The sequence below is a fragment of the Vollenhovia emeryi genome, unplaced genomic scaffold (genome assembly GCF_000949405.1).
Source record: "Vollenhovia emeryi isolate VEMERY1.0 unplaced genomic scaffold, V.emery_V1.0 DF939241.1, whole genome shotgun sequence".
Taxonomy (NCBI): Eukaryota; Metazoa; Arthropoda; class Insecta; order Hymenoptera; family Formicidae; genus Vollenhovia; species Vollenhovia emeryi.
Window position 1 is genome coordinate 113909 of NW_011967125.1, and position 22907 is coordinate 136815.

Here is a 22907-nt window from a genome sequence, read left to right on the forward strand (position 1 = left end):
TAAAAGGGCAAAGCATAATTGTATGAGATGGACGCAAATATAGGTATACGTATATGTAACAAAATTACAGCGAAATGTAATGAAGACTCGAAACCTCCAGAGACTCACCGTAATTCTCCGTGTACTTACAATTAGACGAACTGGATATGGCATTAGCCGACATCACGATAATGTTTTAAAAGGCGTTTTCACTCAATCACACGCGGAGAGCACACGATGTTATCGTAATAACGCGGCATAATTTCAACTGCACAAAAATTTATATTTTGTGAGGATGCGAAAGTAAATCTCTCCCGTAACACAGAGAAATATTTGCGAAATAGCCGACACGGCAAAATCCAAAATCGAGAGACGAGCTTTTGTCGAGCGCAACTCAATTCACTCGGGAGATGAGTCGAACGTACGACCAAGTCTTGAACCGCTGCCGATCTATTTTCAAGTAATGCCAAGCGGCCAGGTATTTTTGATGACAGACTCAAGTACGCGCGAGGCGGAGTGGAGCCGCGATTCGACAACTTTTTGCAAATCTGTCGAATCAATGAAAAAAAAACACAGAGAACCAATGTTTAATCGTACACATGTTCAATAAAAACTTTGAAAACTTTCACTCAAGTTTGTTGAAAATAAAGAAGCCACGTAAAAAATCAAAAGTTTTTCATATTACGCAAAAAATAATGAGAAAAAATTACATAACATAGTGTAAATTCTCTAGCGGAGAAATCGAGACATGTGTATAGTCCGAAAATAATATCTTGCACTAATAACACGAATCGCCTGTATATTTTTTCTTACATTATTGATTCAGGTAAGACGTGTGAAATATTACTGCGTATGATGGAGATGAAATGAGGCGTATAATTATTGCACAGTTCTAAGAATCTCGAATCCAGCTTTGTTTCGACTGCGTGATTAATCTCATATAAGCGGGCTTGAGCTTCACCTGACAGTAAGCTCCCCGCGTTACTTACGATTAGTTGAAATTATAAATCGAGTTAATTATAACTTTCGAGCTAATTATCACCGTAGCGCCGCCTTCATGACGCTTTTATATTACTAGGTAACTAATTATAACTAATTTGGCGGCAACGACTTCATTATACACATTTATTATATTATAGATGCTCGACTATACGAAGAATCGATAGCCACCGTCGACAATTGTACAACTCTAGTCATTTTATTATCTCTAACTTTTATTTTAATTAGTTGTCTAAATTTAATTCCACAATTGCGATTAAATGTGTAAATGTTAACGACACAATTTGATTACTCGCTTTAAATTATCAGATAAGTTTCTTCTAAAAAGAGAAAACAGTCAAATTTAAATATACATGATCTATTAATCATACAGAAATGTAAGAATAGTTTATCTCGAGTGCAAAATCAAATATTCTTTCTTGTTACACTTTCACGTTTCTATTCATTACTCGATACAAGACGATGTAATTATAGTAAGTATTTAGAAATTAGGAGAATTAGTAGTCGCATTAGTAACGGAGTAGTGGGAGAAGGGACGGAAGGGGAAGGGGGGGGGGAGTAAATTAATAACCGTGTCATGGTCCAATTAAACACAGACATCTGAATACAGTGATTCAAAGGATATGTCATTCCGACGTAATGCATTTCGTGGAATTCGACGATCAGTTTGATTAATGTCAATCACAATAATTGAGCAGATAGTGTAATATCTAGCTGCACTCGCATTAGCCATGAGATGCAGTTTCGCTGTCGTGGAGCGTATCAAGAGAGGGCTCAGGAGGATCCTCAGTTTCAACTACGGGATTAATTTTCGAACGATTAGAAGGGAACTCGTGTAAATAAGAGGAAAAAGAAAGAAAGAGACGGAGTTATCCGAAATGTTAGTCGATGAGAGGAGAGACGGTGAATCCGCCGTCAATTTCGCAAAAGCGGCAACAGAAAGGGTGCATAAGCTTGGGCACGGAGCCTCTCGTCAAGTCGGTCCTCTCCCAACCTCGTCATGATACTCTGATCATCCTTTCCCCGCCAATACTTATCTCGCGGGTAATTGTAAATATCGAGTAAATGAGAGATAAACGTGTTACGCATTGTGGTCGAAATCTTCAACACATTCATAATTTTATGAAAGGAAGAATTCAGATTTTAAAAAGATCTTGGCGCAATCGCGTTAATCTGCTAACGCGTGATTTTTGCTAGAATCCAAGCGATCATGTAAATTGCCGTCTACATTTGACATGCAACAAGTCACTTTTTGACTATATATAACTATGAAAGAATTTATATTAACATTAAAGATTCTGTTACATTACGTTGTAACAGCATTCGTTTCACAATATCGACATATTACAAATAATCATTTTCCTCAATAGGTAATCAGTTTTATTATTTAATGAACAATTTCAAGTGAAATTACGAAACTGCACTAACCGCAAGATATCGCTGCAATTATCATTAGGTGAAGTTAGTTCTGGACACCGATTGCCACAACAACGGTTAGACGACTTTAAGCTAAATTAAGTATTCTTTAATATTCCATATTGAAAAAAGGATTCACGCAAAGAACAGCCCATCTTTCTGCGAAACAAAAATACTTTTCGTTTCGGACTTTGGACTTTATCAGTTATATTCGAGAACATGTCAACCGCGACAACGTAGGATTATCTCTCCACATGTTCGCTTGGACAAAGTACCGTATGGATTTGATAATGCACGAGAATACGAGAATTTTATCTAGAAAAAGAAACATATTCGTCCCCGAAGCGATAATAATATATCGAGTGTCCTGATAAAAACGCGAAAAAATTTCTTAAACATAAACAAGAACATTACATAACGAACAAGATATAAATTGGAATAATATTAATCGTGGATTCGTATACATTGGTGAATTATGTCTTACAAAAGTTAACTGTTATTATTATATTTCCTGTTCAATTAAACATTAAAAGCACGGATGGGAGAGGCCAGTACAATCGCCCGACGTTTACAAGATAATGCACAATAGATAAATATATAGTACATACACGCCAATTATATATATATATATATATATATATATATACATATATATATATATATAATACACAGAAGGAGAGACATCGAAACAGAAAAACGTTTCTCAGTCTCGAGAATTAGCTTTACCTTCGGGTTCTTTGGCAATGACCGTGCTGCTCCGGTCGACGCCGCCCTTCTTATCCTCTGTACAACATACACACACATACATCACGTATACGATATACGAATATACAAACAGTTTATATTATTATATAACGCTTAAGATATTCAGACGGAATATAGCCACGTCGCATGATAAAAAGGAAGCTTATTTTTCTCGATTTATTTAAATTAATATACATAAATCGACAATATATTGCTTCCTCATTAAAAGAATATATTACAGAAAAGTGAAGCCTGAAAACAAACAACAAATTGTTGGAAAAATTTTATTATTAACTTGACAAAACTGAATCACTTCTGATTGAGAATGCTAAGAAAAAAAGATAGAAAATTAATGAATTATGTTAATGGAAATATTCGATAAATAAAGTTATGAGAAAATAAATTAAAATCAATCAATCATCACCGTGTAAGTAAAATCATAATATATATCGTAGAATTAGAAGTTATATGCAGATTCGCTTCATTTTTCCGCGATATATTCGCCTTATGATAAAAGAGGGTCTTCTTCGATAACTGCAATTAAACTTGGATTCTTATGTAGCGGTAAGTGACCGAATTCCATGATACTGACATTTATTTACAGATACAGATTTTATTTTTCGTTGCATATTTCATGTTATTAATGATAAATAGCAATAACTAATAAAGCAGCACAGACAGATATTGCGTATATACATACATATGTATATACACAAGACGATATCGTTAATAAATAGTGAATACTGCAGAATAACTATTTATACGTGTAAGATAAACAATCGAAATGATATTAAAAATAAATCCGATTCTTATATCATCAATTATAAAATCATTAAATACTGATAAAAGATTGAGAAAGCACGGCTCTCATTGTCAGTAGAGAATCGCCAGGGGACGATTTCAAAGGGCTTTTTACTCGAGAGAGAGAGTTTACTAAACTTTCAATAATATACTTTTATGCCTTCGGATAAAATTTCTATGACGATGTAGATACTCCCCCAACGCGAGCTACTTTAAATCTCAATAAAGCGTCCGTACAAAAATATATATATATAATATATCGTTACACCCTTCGTGACATTTTTTATTACGGAATTTTTCACAAGTAATAATGAGAGTTATGCTAATCATGCTTTTATTACCTATATAATTATATCTGAGTACTTGATAGTTTGTACGATGACAGAAAAATCTCCTCGTGTAAAATAAAGGACGTCATTTTGCACAGAGTATTAATCGTGTAAATTGACAGCGATCGATTTCTTTTGCACACGACCACGGCCGCTAAACCGCGCGATAACACTTGTAATATATATTGTGATAACAAATATAACTTACAATTAGTAGAGTGATGACAAGGGCGTAACGAAATATTAAGTGGCATTTGTGATTGAGACGAAATTGTTACGATCGTATCACGATTTTAATATTCTTTTTATCTTGGTTCTTTTCACTTATGGGAACTACGAAGACGTGCGGTGCCGTTACCATCGAAACTCTATGTATACAGTGTTTTATTTTAATCGCCCCAGGCAAATATTTCGAAAAATATGAAAGATAGGACAAACCGTTTCAGACAAAAGTTGTTTGGTTCAAAGGGGGACATAAGATGGTGTCATGATCTGACCTTGGGTGAACGTGGCATATGGAGTTGAACTTAGTTTTTTTAAACGAAACCCCCTATTTTTCATTGCATATATTTGTAGCTTACCTCGAGAGCTTTTCAAAACACTATAATAAAGTGCTTTTTCATTCAGTATTTTTTGAATTATAAGGCTTGAAAGTTACAGTACCGCCGGCATTAACATTACCCAAGATAGATCCAGCCAGTGAAGGCTCTTGACCCTTGGGTAATGCCCCGACGGTACTGTAAATTTCAAGTCTCATAACTCGGAAAGTATTACACTTGATGAAAAATAACTTAATTATAATTGGAAAGCTCTCGAAGTAAGCTATAAGAATATCTTAATTATTAGATGGAGAACTAAATAATTTTTGTCTCAAATGTTTTACCGTATCTTTCATATTTTCGAGATATTTGCCTAGGGCGATTAAAATGAAACACTCTGTATAACAAAAAAACGGTCATCACACAGACAAAAATTGGAATACAATCGATTAATAATCGGGGCAGGGGGGCAGTGGTGGAAAGTGCACTTTGCAATAAGAACGTGCATACGTCGATGAAAACACGTATCGATCGTATCTCGAGTAGTAGGGAAGTTAAAAAAAACAATAATGCGTGCAGATCGAGCCGATCGTACGGTTTTAACACTTTGCTCGCGATATTTGACGAAAAATCACATACTAGAAATATTGATATTTACTACATATAAACCAGAAGATTAAAAGTTTTAATAACAATTGCTTTTGACATATGGTAAAAACGTTTTCTTGTCATTGGAATATTACATTTTTGACATGGCTATTTTGTGTGTTCGATTATTCGAATTCTTGAATGGTTAGATACGATGAAAATGTTCAATTTCTAAGCTTGTAATTACACATTGACATAATAAAAATAATTGTTATCCTCTCGAACGCTACACGGAGAGAATTCTCTCTTAAAATTTATCCTGAAAATCATGTAATCGTGGGACGAGGTGACATTTCGAAAAACTGTCACAAAGTTGTTGAAAATGCCACGTTGTCCGACGATTACATGATTTTCAGGGTAAATTTTAAAAGAAAATTCTCTCCGTGTATAAACCAGATTTTATATTTAGATCTATCTGCGTTCAGTGCGAGACTACATTGACGCGATCGAGCATAAAAAATAAACACGAAATTCATATATGTACGTGAAATTATTTAATCTGTAAAATGTAAAGATTACAATAAAAAATGATGGGATCGTACACGAAAGTTGGCGTTTATTTTTTATAAAAAATAAATTGTCAAAAGAAAAATAAATGTTGTAATTCCTCTCTTTCCTTCCCTTATGTCATATAGTCTTCTCGACATTCGGTTTGAGAGTTAGCAAAAGGCCGTACGATGGCGAGCAAGCGTACTATAGGCGGGGAACATGCGAGAAATCGGATTGACGCACGAAAAAGAAGCAACCGAAAGAAGGAAGTGAATGGAATCAATTCGTAGTCGGCTGTTGAATGGCTGGAGGGTGAAATGGTGAAATTCAGTCGGCGAATGAAGCGGACGAGCGAGTGAGGGAGAGAGAGAAAGAGTGAGGTGAAAATACGGGGATAGTGAGACAAGCTGTAGAGCGAAAAAAAGGGAGACGGAAATACAACACGGGTTGGTGTTCATAAATCCATAACACTGGGCTAACATCGAGAGTCAAGATCAGTCAAGATTTGTGACGACGACAGAGAGTGGTGTTGTGTGTTTGTTAGATTGTGTATTTGTGCGTGCATGCGTGGGTGTTTGTACGCACGCGTTTGCATACATACATGTGATTTCAAATTTCGTGTGGTAATAATGACCTAAGTATGTACGAGTAAGGGCATATTACGATGCAAGGAGTTGAAAGAAGGTGAAGAGATCGTTTAAGAACAGGATCGCAGCACGATCGTGTTCCTTGAACGGTGCACGTGGAGGAGTCACACAGAGAAAAGTACATGGAGAAAATCGGGACGGAATTCCGGAACATGTTTGCTCTGTTATTTGCCACTAGACCCTCTGAAATTGACTTTATCCTGATCCGCGCGATCAGTTTTGCTGATAAATCCACACGGTAATGTGATCCGAATAGTCAACTTACATAAATAATATAAATCGTTTCATGAAATGGAATTTTATTTACACTGCTGGAGACAATGTAGGATAATTCCAACTCAAGAGTGCAAATATTAAATATTTTATCATTGGCAAATTTCTAGTCATTTATCCAATGATTGGGACACAATTCCATTTGATTGTACTTTTCTCTCCGTAGAGTTGGTTAAAATAATGACCCATTAATATTATTATCACTGCCACGTGAATTTTTATTACTATGTTTCACGCCGCGAATTATTAATAAATGAAGAAATATTCAAGCAAGCTCAACGCGACATACATAAAATATATGCTTTGCCTAAGCGACTACTTTTTCCTCCATTTACCATCACGCGACATCCCAACAATAAAAATTCATTTAGTTTCTCTTTACCGATGACAAACAGTTGGCTCGTCACATCCTTATTCTACCGCTCTGGTTCACGGATAACACCAGGAGAGAAAATCAGAGCCAATTGATCAGGAGTAACGATACATAGTCCGAAACGTGGCAGCAAAACAGGGGAAATATAAAATGTACAACACCGAGGAGGTGTGTGTGTGTGTGTGTGTGTGTGTGTGTGTGTGTGTGTGTGTGTGTGTGTGTGTGTGTGTATGTGTGTGCGCGAGATAAGGAAACACAAATACGCCAGATGAGATCTAAACGTGCGGAAGTAATGATCGTGATACGTTGCCTAAAAAGCTTAAAAGTTTTCATAATCAATTTGTTTTGTCTGCTGCTAATATATTCGATGTCGAAAAGTCCGTTAGAAATATAAACAACGCAAAGAAAGAGAAATACAAATATCGATACTGTACCTATACATATGAAGATGTACCATATATAGATACGTATACTATGTAAGTACACGGAAAGAATTTTCTTTGACAATTTATCCTGAAAATAATGTAATCGTGGGACATGATTTTTAAGATAAATTTGAAGAGAAGATTCTCCCCGTGTAGATAAATTGAGAGAAATTATTAGCCCGAATGAAACCGCTCGTTTCCGATTCGTCATTCGCAAACTCACAATTGCAATCGATAGAGCAATTCTGAAAGAATCCGAGAAACTAGCCGAAAACGAGCACCTTTCGTTTGGTGATGAAAGCGTAGTTAGTTGCAAAACCGCGAAGAAAGAAAACAGCGGGAAAGTTAAAAGTTTCTCTGTACTAATTGCGGCTCTAAAAGACAAAAGACAAATATGCTGGAAAAGAATGGGCAAGCAAAAGCAGCGTGAGCCGATTCGTGGTCACCGGCTGTTGAAAAATTAACATGAACGAGAATGAATAAGAATAGAAGAGAGAATAGATAAACATCGAGATTAACATGAGAAAGGTATCGTACGTAATAATACCGAATGACAATAATGCCGTAATCGCGCACAGTAGACTTACGTTAGAAGAAATTATAATCCTTTCAGCTCGTCTAAATGGTAAAGAAATTCACTACGCGTACGTAAAATTAGCGTTCACATTATATTAATAATAATAAGAATAATAATCATAGTGTAATAACAATAATAAAACTACCTTTAACCATTAATCGTGTATGCTTAAAATTCATTCATCGAAGCTTGATACACACTGAAATATTACTATTACTATTACTTGTGTAATATTAATCTTGGAAGGCTATTTCTCCCTTTTGTTTCTCTGCGATTATGCTCGTTCGAATGGCAAAGTTTTACATGGCAAAACTTGAATAAGACTCGAATAAGTAGGAAACGTCGTAATAAACAGAGTTAGCCGTTCAAGATTAATTTGTCGCAGCTATCGCTACTTGGACTATATTCTACGAATCCATTTTCTTCAATGTGCTACTGCATATACCAGACCAGAGAATGTACACCAGAGAGAAACGCGTTCAAATTTACAACACTACCGAATTGTATAATCGTCAATTATCTTTCTGTACCGCGAGAAAGCGTTGTCTAATTATAATCGAGCCTGTTTGTCTTACGTTATTAAAAATGATGGCCTGTGCGGTAATCGCTAAAAAAAGATGCATTGCGTCAATAGGGGAACTTATGATAATGGTGGTTGCAGATAGTGGTAGATACTTAAATTTGCGGCATATACCTACAAATTGATTCGTGTTGCACACGTGTACATCGCCAGTGAATTATTTCCCAAGAAAAAGTGTAGGCGAGAAAAAGAATAATACGCGACGTAACAAAAGCGCGAGGCCGATGAGTGACACGAAATCAGTCAATTTTTCGCCCGACGTGTGTAAATGCGAAAAATCAGGATCTGCCGTGAACCAGAGCAACTTTTGCCTTGTTTTTTTTCCTTTTTATATTATATATTTTTTGCGTTATATTCTAGTTGCTTTTAAATATATATGGATATGGCATAAGCACAGATTGTTGATAAATTTTAGTACAACTTGTGTACGTATATTCTTTTGAAATATATATAATAAAAAGTGTAGAAAAAAGCAAATGGGTTAGCCGATTTTTGTAATTTCTTTTATCGTCACCCTTGTTACACAGATCCTCGAAATATCGACCGTTTATAATTCACGTGGAAAAACAAACGTGATTACCAGACGATTATACGCCATGTTTGAGCTGTTAAATAATTGAATGTTGATTAATGATTTCGCGTGTACAAACAGTTGGACGATATTTGCGTTAAAGCGCGATTACTCGTGCTCCGTTCGTCGTCTACTCGACTTAGCGAAAAATATTTCGTGCAAACGTACGATATAATATTTCTTTCCCCAGCTGCGAGCTTATAAGCGTCAGTAACGTCCGGTAACCCGTGCGTGTAATTAAACGGATGCAATCGCAACGATCACATTTCCGTGGCCGAATAATACGATGAACGTGTGTGAGTTCTCAAAGAGAATTGCGCTTGGTCTATGATGTTTGTAATCTGATTATGTACGGTGCATTTTCTTTTATTTGCTGTCACAACACGCGTGCGCACGTCACTCGTCTACGTGTGTTATGGATTTGTGAGCATCGGCTACTGGGGCATAAAACAACAGTGTTATCACTTCTCACGCAGCTGTTGAATGCATATTTGGTGCTTTGCCTTTACGGTGTTTCTATTAATGGAAGACGGACACGGAGCCATTTCAGTCGTGTGAACGTGTATACGTATGTTTGAATGAAGGCATGGAAAACAGATGGCATCTGTTCACTTTCGTTTAGTTTATTTTGCCCAATTTATTTCAACTCGCCATCAACCGCGCATAAAATACAGGGTCACGCGAGTTTCTATGTATATACAAAGTGCATCCAAAATTGCGTTTGCCAGATAATATAGGTGTCGAGGAAAATTCGGAAAATTGGACGCAAATAAGTTGAAGTATTTCATATATTATAAATATGAATGTATGTAATAACACGTCAATTACAATAGAGAAATATGCATTTGTGTGATGCCGATGAATAAGGTATGAGTTTTTGCGTGCCGTGTAGAGAATGTTTGAAATTTTTTAAGCGAACGTTGTTCTCTCGGATATCCGACAAATGATATGCTGTAAGGTAGGAGAGGAGATCAGCGGATTCATGCACAGATAATTTCAATTGTATTGTACTTTCTCTCAGCCTATATCCAAAACGCAAAATCCATCCAAATATTGTTACAATTGTTATGTATCACAATAATCTAATCTGTTAAATTTTCAAGTTAAACAGTACAATACGGTTAAAAGAATTATTTCCGTGAATCAAAGTTCGAATATCGAAATCCTCAGGCGGAAGTCTGCCTTGTTCAAATGTAGAAACGGAATGAGTCTGTTAAATTTCTTGGAATACGCGAAACAACGAATTAATGAAGGAACGAGATCGATATTCGCGCGGTTCAGTACTGTTTCGAAATGAAGGCATATCCAAGTTTTCGACTTCCATTTTAACGAATTGTTGTGCAATACATAATGATTTCGCTCGTGAATGTGTAACACAACGGTATTCACGTTATAAAGCATCGATTATACCTGAATTACATATCGCGAGTTATATTCCTAAAGTGAAACAAGATATCCATTGTTTTGCGTACGCCTGTATGTATCGGAAACGGTGTGTCAGAAAAGGGAGAGTACCATTAATAGGGCACATATGATAGAGAAATTGCAAAAGAGACATCGACTGCCAGAGTTAGTCAGAAACTTTGAAAGATAGTTCTCATATGAGAAGACAGATTCGAAGATGATAACGTACGAAACGAGGTAGATTCGACCTATATCAGATCGAAGCTGATGAAGACACGTAATGCATGTTTAAACAGGTGGTTCTAAATATATATATGTATATATGCTAATGTTTGCTAGATACGATTAATTACAAGTTTCAAGCGTAGACAACTGTACTGACAAGTGTCAATCATATCGCACGCGTATGTTAGTACGATACTTTTGTAAGATCTAGAAAAGCAATACAGTAATGTGCTCGTCGAATATAACGGGGGAAATGAGGATTCCTACGAGAATGTGTGCGCACTCGCGTATATGTAATTTTTATAGAGATATCCTACATCAAATTTTGCATATCTATATATCGATATATACTGTCTTGCTTTTCATTTGTGTGTATGGGTATCTTCGGTGAACTTTGAAGAACGTACACGTATGATCGAACGTGGACAGACGGAAGACAAATAAAATACGAAAGAGATCGATCGACAAGTGTATAGTCAAAAGAGTCTACAGAGGCAGAGAGAAAGATCAAGGCGAGATTGATTTTTCTACGAACCAGGAGGCAGGGACAAAACTCGAGATTCTGCGACCGAGAGTACACCATAAGGTATAGTTTTATACAACTTGTTAATAGAATACCAATTATCGATTCGGAAAAAACATTACGAGAAAACAACTTTTTGCGAATGTTTAATTGTATCCAATTGTTGCTTGAAATAAAAATAAGTTTAAATAAGATTCTTCGGAATCGACATTCTCATCCATAAACCGTTGCGGTATAGCCGTGAGTATATCAATAATAATCGAAGCACAGGTGTACGCAAGGTGAAAAGAGGGTGGCAGGACCAAAGAATAAGCAACGAGTGGATACTACTCGAGCTATCGTCCAACGATCGAATTGCACGTGAGAACGAGACAAGTATCTCTAATGACGGATCGATGCGCGCGCGCAATGAGAACATTCATGTAATAAATTTATCTTCCGCAGTAATTGCGGTACATAAACGTAGCGTCATGTTAATGCGTGACGATACACTAAATAAAAAAGATGAGAAAAATGATGGAATATCCCAGATATATGAGAGGTCTGATGCAACGTGATCTCTTACATTTCGTACAGTTATACGCACTGTTAGCTATTACATTATTGATACTAGCCGATGAAATTCAATTAAATTGTCTTTCTAATTAAATATGAACAATGAAATGTAAAATTTAGACGAGATTCAGGTGCACATTATGCATATATGCGACAAGTCGCCTGTATTCAAGTTTCTCATCAAGTTGCCATAACAAGTATGCGGTAAAGAGATAGATATACACGCCGCGAATCGCTGCCGGAAGCTTGTGTATCGAGCCATTGTTATCGGGACTATCACTGCGATTATTCTGCCCGTGTGACGGCAATACCGCTGCGACGGCGTTGGAATCGCTATCATAATTCAATCCGAGCTTTCGAGCACAACTTTAAACAAATGCTCGTTGCGGCAACTGAAATTGCGCGACTATTCTGCGTGTTCTGCGTGTCAAAATTATTAAAAATCGCTAAATATCCACGTGAAAAAATTTCGGATATCTATACGACGCGGCGACGCAAAATTCGCGAAGGCTCACCCGTGATTACAAGATTAAAAAATCGATAGCCTACAATTGGTTCATTTGATAATCACTGTTAAAAAACTTGGTATGTTTTTTCTCATCACGAGAACAGAAAGGAAAAGTGAGAAAAAGAGACACGACGCGTATAAAGGACGGAGATCTCCTACCTTTAACATCATCGTCTTCGATCGTTGTGCTGCTGTCAGTGGACTCCTTCACTTGAGAGCCATCGCCCTTCTTCGTGATGATGCTTCGACCTGGAGTGCGTAGAGCGTTTCAATAAATCGACAAACGGAAAAGTGAAAACGAAGGAAAGAGGTCGAGAGAAATATAGCGGAACAAAAGTAGTATCAAAGATTATCAAAGATAGGAACGAGAAAGGAAAAGAAAATAGCAAGATAGAGAGAAAGAGACACGTTGTAAAGCAGGGATTTTGAAACGAGGATGTCAACTAGGAGAATATCAAGGTTGGATTAGATGGGTTCACTCTTGGAACCTTGGAGTGTATACTCAGATCCGTTTCTCGATACCTCGAGATGGTTTTGAGAATGTTTCTCGATTTTAAATGTGCTCCACGCCATATTATATAACTAATGTTGAACGCTCGAATTTGAGAGGAACAGCTCGTTTGCTTCAGATGCAGTGAAATTAGCTTTCTTTAGAGTAGAAGAGAGAGAAAAGAAGAGATGGAATGAACATTAAGTATATAGATATCTTCTCTCTATCAATACTATCGATCGCGAAGCAAAAATGCAATCAAATACCGCCGATATATAATAATATCTGCTCGTGTTGTTCGCTTCGTGCGCATTGAAAAAGAATGTTGATTCAATCCGTCGAACGTTCGTCCGGAATAATTGACGTCGCACTAACGAGTATAGTATCACGAATTTTTGTATTTCACACTTTTATATTAATCGCGAGAGATATATTTTCATATCGATGTAATCGTAATCTTTTTTTCTGCATCTTTTGCAACTCAATTTCATACCTTGCGTTTTTACAAGTCATAACCTTTAAGTTTTACAAAAGGAATATAGATCTCCTGTCGCATAAAAAAGAAACTCGTGTCACGAGTGCAAAATGTGAAGAAAACTTTATTGCTGAAATATCATATACCGTCTACAGTTCCCCAATTAAATATTTTATGTTCCTTTCAAATTCCAGCCCTAACTGCTAACTAGTGTGATAATAATTACAATATGTTCATTAATTAGTTTAACCGAAATTATTAATTGTAATATTTATGCTTATTATTAGTACAAGTAAAATTAATAATTATTCGTGTTTTCAACATGCAGAATTAAAATGGGTATTTGCACATACTTGGCAAATACGTTATACGAATTGTTAAATAAAATAGAAATAATTTAATGATTAAAACACATTTGCAAACACATAAACGATCGATTAACGAGCTCAAGATCGCCGAGGATCAAGATATATGAACGGATTGTGCATTGGATTGGATCTGACGGAAATAACTATTCTAAAGGAAGACGAATCATGGAGAAGAGAAACAGATAGAGAAAGACTCGATGGAAAAGTCAAACATTAGAGCAAATGTGTTCATGCTGTGATAAACTGTTTTCCTTCATGCGATTTTTAGTCGACACGCCGACTTAATCTCCTTAATATGTTTCCTAACAAATACAATAATCTACCTTCGTTTATCTAATATCAAAGGATAAGTACAAGCTGTATGACGAAAACGGCACTTAACAAAATATATATCGAGACGTGTAGCTTTGACTTGTCTTCTTGGAAGACTTAGATAAGCGAAGGTGGAGTGTAAATGCATGCCATGCAATTCGATATAGTGAAGCAAGTATTTCATTGTCGGCTATGTTATTTTCATGTTAAGCTACACGCTCTCAAGACGATGAAAAACGAATGTAATAGAGGAATTCATTCAGTTTATGGTAAAAACCATATTTCTATATGTATGTAAATTAGAGGAAATTAAAAAGAAGAAAAACAGAAACAAAATGCACGTCGCAAAACTAAAGTTAAGAGTAACTTCTATCTAATTTCTGATTAAAGAAACGTTGACGAGTTTCGCGAGGAATACTTAACATTAACTTCATTGTGATAGGACTCGGTAAAGAAAATAACTTGTAATTCTCTTCTTATTACTGAGCAACTTTAACAAACATTCATTTCGAATTATAAAACGCTCGCGTTCAATAAATTAGCGCTTTTAATTCTCTTTTGCGTTATCATTGCATATGTATAAAACGATGTTACGAGCTTAACATTTTAAAAATGAAATGAGTACGGCTCTTAGGCTGCATCAAAGATAGTCTGTTCGTTTGATACGAAAGAAAGCGCTCGAACCTCTGGAAATGTGAAAATAAGACGATTCCTTGGAATTAAGAATTTACACAGTAGAGAGAAACAGTCTGATCATTAACAAAACCTTATCCTTTTTATGTACAATATTTTTACCATGTAAAAGGCGAGGATATCAATTCTCTTTGAAATTACTATCAAAATAAGGATATATCCGAAAACGAAATTATTTAGAAATTCATATTCAACATTTCTAGAACAGCTGAATTTGAGAAAGATACCCAATTTTTTTTTCAATCTACATTGCGCAAAAAAGTCTACATAAATTTATTTTTAATACTAATATTTATCTACAGTATCTAAATAAATTTATTCAAATCTAGCGGCTCCAATTTCGGCAAGATAATGTTTTTGTAAGATACTTGCTGGTATGAGAATAATATTGGTCAGCGAAATAAAAATACAGCAACATTTAAAGCAAACATTCGAGCCGGGTTCCGTGACGCGCATGTAATGTGCAGACACATTGCTGTGAGATATAGATGCATAAAAAGCATAAGCAGAAAGAGAGTGACAGAGACGTACGCATGGTTAATGCGCGAATTAGCGAATCGAAAAGCGGAATGCCAAAATGCCAAGAGAGGGACGACGATTCGTATGGAGACCCAGCGTTTTCGAGCCGGATTAACGTGCCGACCCTAGTACGAAGGATTTCATTCTTGTGCCGGACAAAGAACCTAACTTAAACAACGCGTCGTACCTTGCACATTTATTCTCGTTAATTATAAAATGACGTTTTGTAATTGGACTTTTGCTATAGAAATATCATGGTGTAGATTGCTATAGAAATAAAATTTTATAATATTTTAATTTTTTTAAATTGAATTTATTCTAAAATAAATAATAACACTTTTAAACACTTAAAATATATAGGATAATTCTATTTAAAGTTCCCTAAACGGGAATAATTTTTTTGTTTTTATACAATAAAAAAATTAACTTTTGAAATAAATTGCAAATACCACATTTTTATTGAGCATTTTTCGTCGAAACAAAATTTCAATCGGAAGCTCTCGCGCGAATCGGTCGTCCCTCACTATCTAATATCATCGACAGTAACTCATGTGTAACGTCTCGTGTATATCTGAGGACTCGTGTAAGCGTGACATATCGTTTATCACTCGAGCCCTACTCTATTATCGAATCAAGTAGGAGCGCCGAAAAAAGTCGTCGCAAGAATAAAGCGCATCCATTTTGCACCTCCGACCCATTTCGCGCGCTACGGTCTACCTTTGTCAAAAAAAAAAAAAAATTAGTCAGTCATAGATAGTAGAGAAAAAGTAGAGATAAATAGATAGACAGAGATATGTGTAGAAAGAAAGAGAGAGATAGAGAGAGAAAGAGAGAGAGAGAGAGAGATTTATTCGTCAATGCTAGTTACTCGCATTCTCTCAAGGGAGGGCATAGGCAGACGGGCCCTAGTTCGGGAATTCATGGATTCATGGATTCTCCGGAAACCCTCGAGGCCCTATATGCGCAGTTTGGGATTCATAAACCCATACGTAATTCGCGCGGTTCTGCCATTCGTGGTAGAAATACACGCGGATAGAAATACATAAATTTACACGGCACCCAAATTCATGGCCGCGAGCAATGCGACGTAACTTTTGATTTAAACGTCTACTCCATAGTCTCGGAAAACACTATATAAATTAAACCTATATGAAACTTGCATTATAATTTCAGTAAATATATGTTAAAAGCTTGTTATATTTCCTTTCCTCTGGATTGAAGTATGTATAACTTGCGATACATTTTATTTGTACAAAAACACGCGAATAAATAAAAAACAATGTAGGTCAGCTTTGTACAATTATATCTATGATGCATCAGTGATTACAACGATAAAAACATAAAGACTCGCAAAGCAATTGTTTTTGCGGAAAAGACAAAGTATAATATTGCGTGTCACAAAGATTTTGAATTTTTTCATCGCTGTGAGACAATGTTCCGTTCGATATGTGTTGAAAAGACAAATTAACGTGTACGTGGCCAGTGCTTTTGAGAGAACATGAGCAACCTAAACCTAAACCTAAACTTAGAATATGTGAGTATGCAATCGGAGAATAATGAATGAGTCTGGGAATTCCTCAACGATCGATCGATCGATGACCCTTTGCGAAGGACCCGTAATCTACTGTACATATCTAGATGGAAAACGCAATTCGCGATCCATTATGAAATTCTCAGCAGATATACCTGCGATAATATATGAGTATCGTGATTTCCGGTAATTATCGTCGACACCGTTACTGTCTCACTGAAAGGGAAGGGAAAAGCAAGTTATCGCGAATTATCGAAATCTGACCGAGCTATATGTATATGGTACTAACGAGCATGTTTTCTTTGTGAGGAAATTACGTAAAAAAATAAAACTTCATGTTCCAATGTAGCGAGCTGCGTGAATGTAACTTGGAATGTTTACTTCAATTTAAGATAAAATTAACCCTTTTATTTAGTATTCAATATTACAATCAATATTATACCGTTCTTGGAAATTTATTAATATTGATTGTTTCTTAAACATTAAATTTTGTCGGAAGGTTTAATTTTATCCGAAAGATAAAGACGTCAATATCTTTAGTTGCGGCTAATTTTGTGCGCTGCAAATGTAACAAACATAGCAAACATTTTGACATGATTGCTTCGACATAAACTTCATCGCGAGATTGAAAGGGTAAAAAATCCTCTTTAAAACCGCAGCTATTGACGAAAGCGGAGAAGGAATTTGTTGTATGCCAATTCCATGAGTTTGTTTTACATCAGATACGACGCAATCGCGCAAAGTCGTGAGATTTAATTTTTTTTTACTTAGTTTTCAGAATATACCGAAATGGAATTAAAAGTTGAGCTCACTTTTCGTCACCACGTCAACTTTCTACCGATTTTTACCGTTCAAATTTATTAACGCGAGCTGTAAAATGTAATACTGTTTCTTCAAACAGACTTTCGAGAGTTACTAATCTTTCAAGATCAGTACTTTTATCGCGAGCTGTCTCGAGATACGATGCGAGAAGCAGTTTGGTTAAACAAACCATCGATACTCTCAATCTGTATTTCATCCGGAGTTTGTCGCGCAGCTCTTAAAGCCGATTTCCATAATAACAATGTGCCAGAAGCTCAAGGATAATAGCCTTTCTCCCTCTTCCTTTCCCCAAAAGCAAAAGGTAAATCCGAAGTAGGGAATGAAGTTGTGTGCCGAGAGGAGAGCGCGGAAAAGTTGGAAGAGCTTAAAGTTCGAGAGTCGGCTCAAGGCGATGAAATAAATTTAATTAAAGTCAAAGTTCGAGCTTTAGCGCGAGGCAAAAAGCGCGCGCGAGAGAAGAGGGGGTGAAGGGCATAAGAAGAAAGCACGAGGGTGAAGACGCGGAAAGACAGAGAGTTAATTGTTTCGCAGTCACTCGAACAAAGACTCGCGTCGAATATAGAGCGAGGATGGACGTGTGAAAGAGAGCAGCCATTCGTATTTAAATAAAAACGGTGTCATCCCGCTCCAGAACAATGTTCCGCCATAGTATGTAAGACCGAGTGTATTGGAAAATATCTTGTGAAAAAAGCACGGCAAGAATTCTTTAAAATGTAATACTTGGAAACACAAGATGTGTTGAAAAACCGATAAAGATTTTAGTTGAATTATTATCACGTACGTTATCTTTTATAATACTGAAAAGAATGGTTTGAAATTTAAAATAAAATGAAACGAATACAGTCTATTAGAATGATGAAACATATAGTATTGTACAAAACTAATTGCATCTAATAAAATATCCAAGTTCAACCGAAATATCTTGTACAAAAATCGTTTATCCATAATCATTGTATAAACAGCCTTTATTTCCTATTGTAAGAAAAAGAAGGAAGACACATCGATAACGATTGAATCACGATTTCGCTTTTCCAATAAAAATGGACGAGTTAAGTTTTTGTAATAAAAAATAAAAGTTTTATTTCTCAGAAATGAGAATATCGTAAAATGTTTTGGTATCATGTAAATTTTCCATTTAGAATATTCGATTTGTGTATTTGTTCCAACCTAGCAATTCGCGGCCAACTACGCAAACTATCTGATATTTTATAAATGTGCGAACATAACTTTAAAATATCATTAAAAGGTACAAAAAGGGACATACACATGTATATGTACATACTCTAACATCGACTGTATTAGGAAGTAAAACCCACGTGTGTTATACAGATCCATGTTACACGTGTATCATCGAATCTACGAATGCAAGATGCTTAGCTACTTGTCAATCTAAAAAGAGGGTTGGGGGGACGAGGGGTGAGGAGCGAGACACATTCTGAAGACGTTCGGTGTATATTATGTATATATACAAATGTATATATATACGTACACACACATATGCATGTATGTATGTATAGACGCATATATGTAGATGCATATGTTACACATAATGTGACATATTATCTGTCGAACATCTATTACGGGTGTGGAACGAACCCGCGTGTATTTATGCTAGTCGAGCAAATACAGCGAAATGTGTGTGTGTGTGTGTGTGTGTGTGTTTGTGACTGCATATATGCAAATATATGCAATGCCTATAATGACCCATTTTCGAACTCATCTGTCAAGATAGCAATGGTATTTTTATGGGAAAACTAATATTGTGCAAATTGAATGTTAACAATGAGAACGTTATTTATTTGAATTTTCTTCTCCTTTGTAATTTGCAATTTCTAAATATTAAATACTACTTTCGTAATAATATGTTAAGTTTTTACATATTATATGTATATACTCGTATTTCGTAAAAATATAAATATAAATATTGTTAATAAAAATTGTTTATAAAGTTATAAAATACACAACTTTCTATTAATATTTTCATTCATGTGTATAGTCTTACTTATTGATCTTATTTATTATTATCTTCCTAACAATGTAACTTATCATCAATCTTATTAAAAAATAAAACAATTCACGTAATATTCTTGCATGTAATATTTTAAATATATGACATTTCAAATATCAGATTCTTAGCACGAAGAAGGGTCAAAAAGCGCAATTTGCTCTAAATTTAGGGCTATGTCCAATTCATCGGCCAAGAGTTTCCAAACTAAAATGATAATCGATTTCTTTTAGGAAAATAGTGATGTATTAAACATGAGAATATATTTATAAATAAGTACTTCTCTTCAACTGAATTTACCATTCTTTTTAACTGAACAAAACAAAAATTAAGCAATTCTTTTTATAATTTTATGTAGCTGGAGTACCTTTAAACTCCTCTAGGTATACACGATGTATTAATTAGTAAAACATATTCGATTGTGAATTATTCAACTTTTCGTTAATTTGAAAGGAAGAAAATGTTCTTCTTGGTTGCCTTTCTAAAAATGAGAGAAACAGAGATAATATATTAATTATAAAGGTGAAAAGTTTAGAAACCATTGACCAAACATATGGAAATAATCAACATTGATAAAACGTACACTCATTCGTAAGAGAATCTCGCTAGTGGACCGAAACAGTTGAGCTACTTTTCGTTTCGATCCCTTTTCACCTTTCACATATTTTTCCAATTTTGCTAAACATTCACCCAATATTTACCAAGCATTTACGATATATCTAATTTTTAGAGGTCACATTTTTGCATATAATTATTCGTTTTTTTCGTATAATAATAAAATAATAATGTATAATATAGTTACATACGTTGCTTTACTTTTAGCAAATCTTACTATTTCCGGTTAGTTTATCTGTTCGTCCCAATTTTTCTATTTAAAACTTTTTTGTTCCAACCATAATCAATTCCAACACGAGAAAAAAATCAATAAACAGGTAACGATAATCGATATTCGATGCCGTCTGTTTTTAAAAGAATGGATCTGATTGAAATCCAGTACAATCTGATTGTTTGCTGATCGTATTTCACAAGTAATTTGTGAAATTCAATTTTTAGATATTGACCGTCATTATCGGCGACACGACCGTTTAATGCAATTCTTTACACGTTTCCCGTATTAACGAAATTCTTACGTATGCTCTTTCCCGAGAATCAATAAAAGCCAGTAAAACATTGAGGCAATACAACATCCCATTATTGTCCACTGCAGGACATACCATAAAAATGTGCGTACATTTTTTAGCACGTACCAATCTTATAGATGACACAAACAATGTCTCATTATGCGTCGCGTTAAGGTGTTGTCCTGCAGCTGCATTTTACATTTTACATTTGAGATCGATAATTGGTAATACATTTAAAATCTTTCACAAAATTATAAACTTTTAAAATAAATGTGTGTATAACTTTTTTTTAATTATTGGTTCAATAAATAATCGTCAAATTTATTTTTGAAAATAATCAATAATAAACCAAGAGTTGTAAGAGCCAAAGGCGAACGGTGATATTATATTGTAATACATACACACCATCGTTCGCACTTGATTCTTACTGTTCTTGGTTTATTATTGATCATTATCAACACAGAATCTGTACAATTGTTTATTTTTGTAAATCATGGGGGACGTTATACATATTTATACAGTCATTGTAAGTAATAATTTCATTTCATTGTAATATATATTATTCTTGCAAGCTTCTACGAAAAACTTGTCATATAAATAATTGTAGCAGATAAGAAATTTCAAAAGAGAAATTTCAAGTAGATGCTAAAGTTCGTGAAGAAACACATTTAGCAGGTCTAACTGATTTGAACTTTCAAGGATTCCCAGATGCTGTTGTAATTGTAATTCTTCCGATAAACGACGCTTGCGATTGAACGATCGATTACAAGTTATGATCGAAAAGATACCCCGAAAGAGATACAACATGATTCGATGATTTGCCTAGCTTGTACCGAATTATTGTTCGATGGAGTGAGAACGATGACGATTCGATGAAAGAGAAAACTGCTTGAGTCCACTGCGACGACAATTTGCGTTACCCAGAATTCTTATTTCGCAAGGAACGTCTATATGCATGGAAAAAAGTATTTCAATTTTCTTCAATCGCACGTTCTCCTTAATCCTTTCATTATTTTAAATACATATATATTATATTACAATATAAATTTACAACATAGTTATTTCGTGTTACGTAGGTATAATAAAAGCGGTTAAGATATTAAAGCGAGTTATTAAAAGTTACAATTTTCGTTTAGTTTACCAGTAACTAAGTAATTTTTAAAAAATACGATTACGCAATGAAAGGATTAAGATTCGAGACGATTGCTTCTATAACGAGAGTCTCTCTCTCTCACACACACACACACACACATACGCGCACACACACACGCACACATGTCCAACGTCAATAATTAACAAATCCTTGCGTTCTGGGTAACGTGACACGGTCCTTGCAGGATATGAGGTGCGAGCCATGTGCATCGACTATATGAAGTATACGAAATAGGTAAGGATGAACATCGCATCGTGATAACCAATGTGCCGAGTGAGCGAGGATAAAATATGATTATTGGTCTGATAAGTGCTTAATTAACCGATGAAACTGTGTGGACGGATAATAAATGATATTCAGTAACACCGATTAGCCATCGCTAGTGATATGTATGATGACTTTTTGATTCCTTACTCAACCTCGCTCCTTCGATCATCTAATGCAAGGGGTTGTCAAAGAAAGGACTCTAATTTATCTGTGTGCACGAGCAAAAATATACACAGGTGCTCCATTTTGCAGTCGTTACGAGTCGCTATGAGAAAGAAAATACCAACGGAATAGAATTTAATTCCTTTTTAGTAAAAGAAAAAAAGAATTTGTTATAAATTTTCACAACTGTCAGGGTAGAATTGATATTTTGTCCTTATGATACGGTGGTATTTATGAAAATAACATATTTAGTGAATAATGACAACCGCATTATACAGCACCTTTTGGAAAGAGCGAAAAGGCGGATAAATAGATCCTCCATGTGGCGAGAGTGCAAGACGAATAATCGGAAGTGGACAGAAGAAAGGGGAAGGTGTATAATTT

At 35.3% G+C, this 22907-nt stretch overlaps 1 protein-coding gene across 1 annotated transcript in view; it reads right to left on the minus strand.

Annotated features, from left to right (window-relative positions):
* The window catches only part of LOC105560165 (calcium/calmodulin-dependent protein kinase type II alpha chain), a 100243-nt gene that overhangs the window by 14041 nt on the left and 63295 nt on the right, over window positions 1-22907 (minus strand). Inside the window, exons 11-12 of the mRNA XM_012009043.1 lie at window positions 12765-12854; window positions 3121-3177 (exon numbers count right to left, since the gene is read on the minus strand). Of these exons, the coding sequence (XP_011864433.1) occupies window positions 3121-3177; window positions 12765-12854 (147 nt within the window). The remainder of the gene's footprint in view (window positions 1-3120; window positions 3178-12764; window positions 12855-22907) is intronic.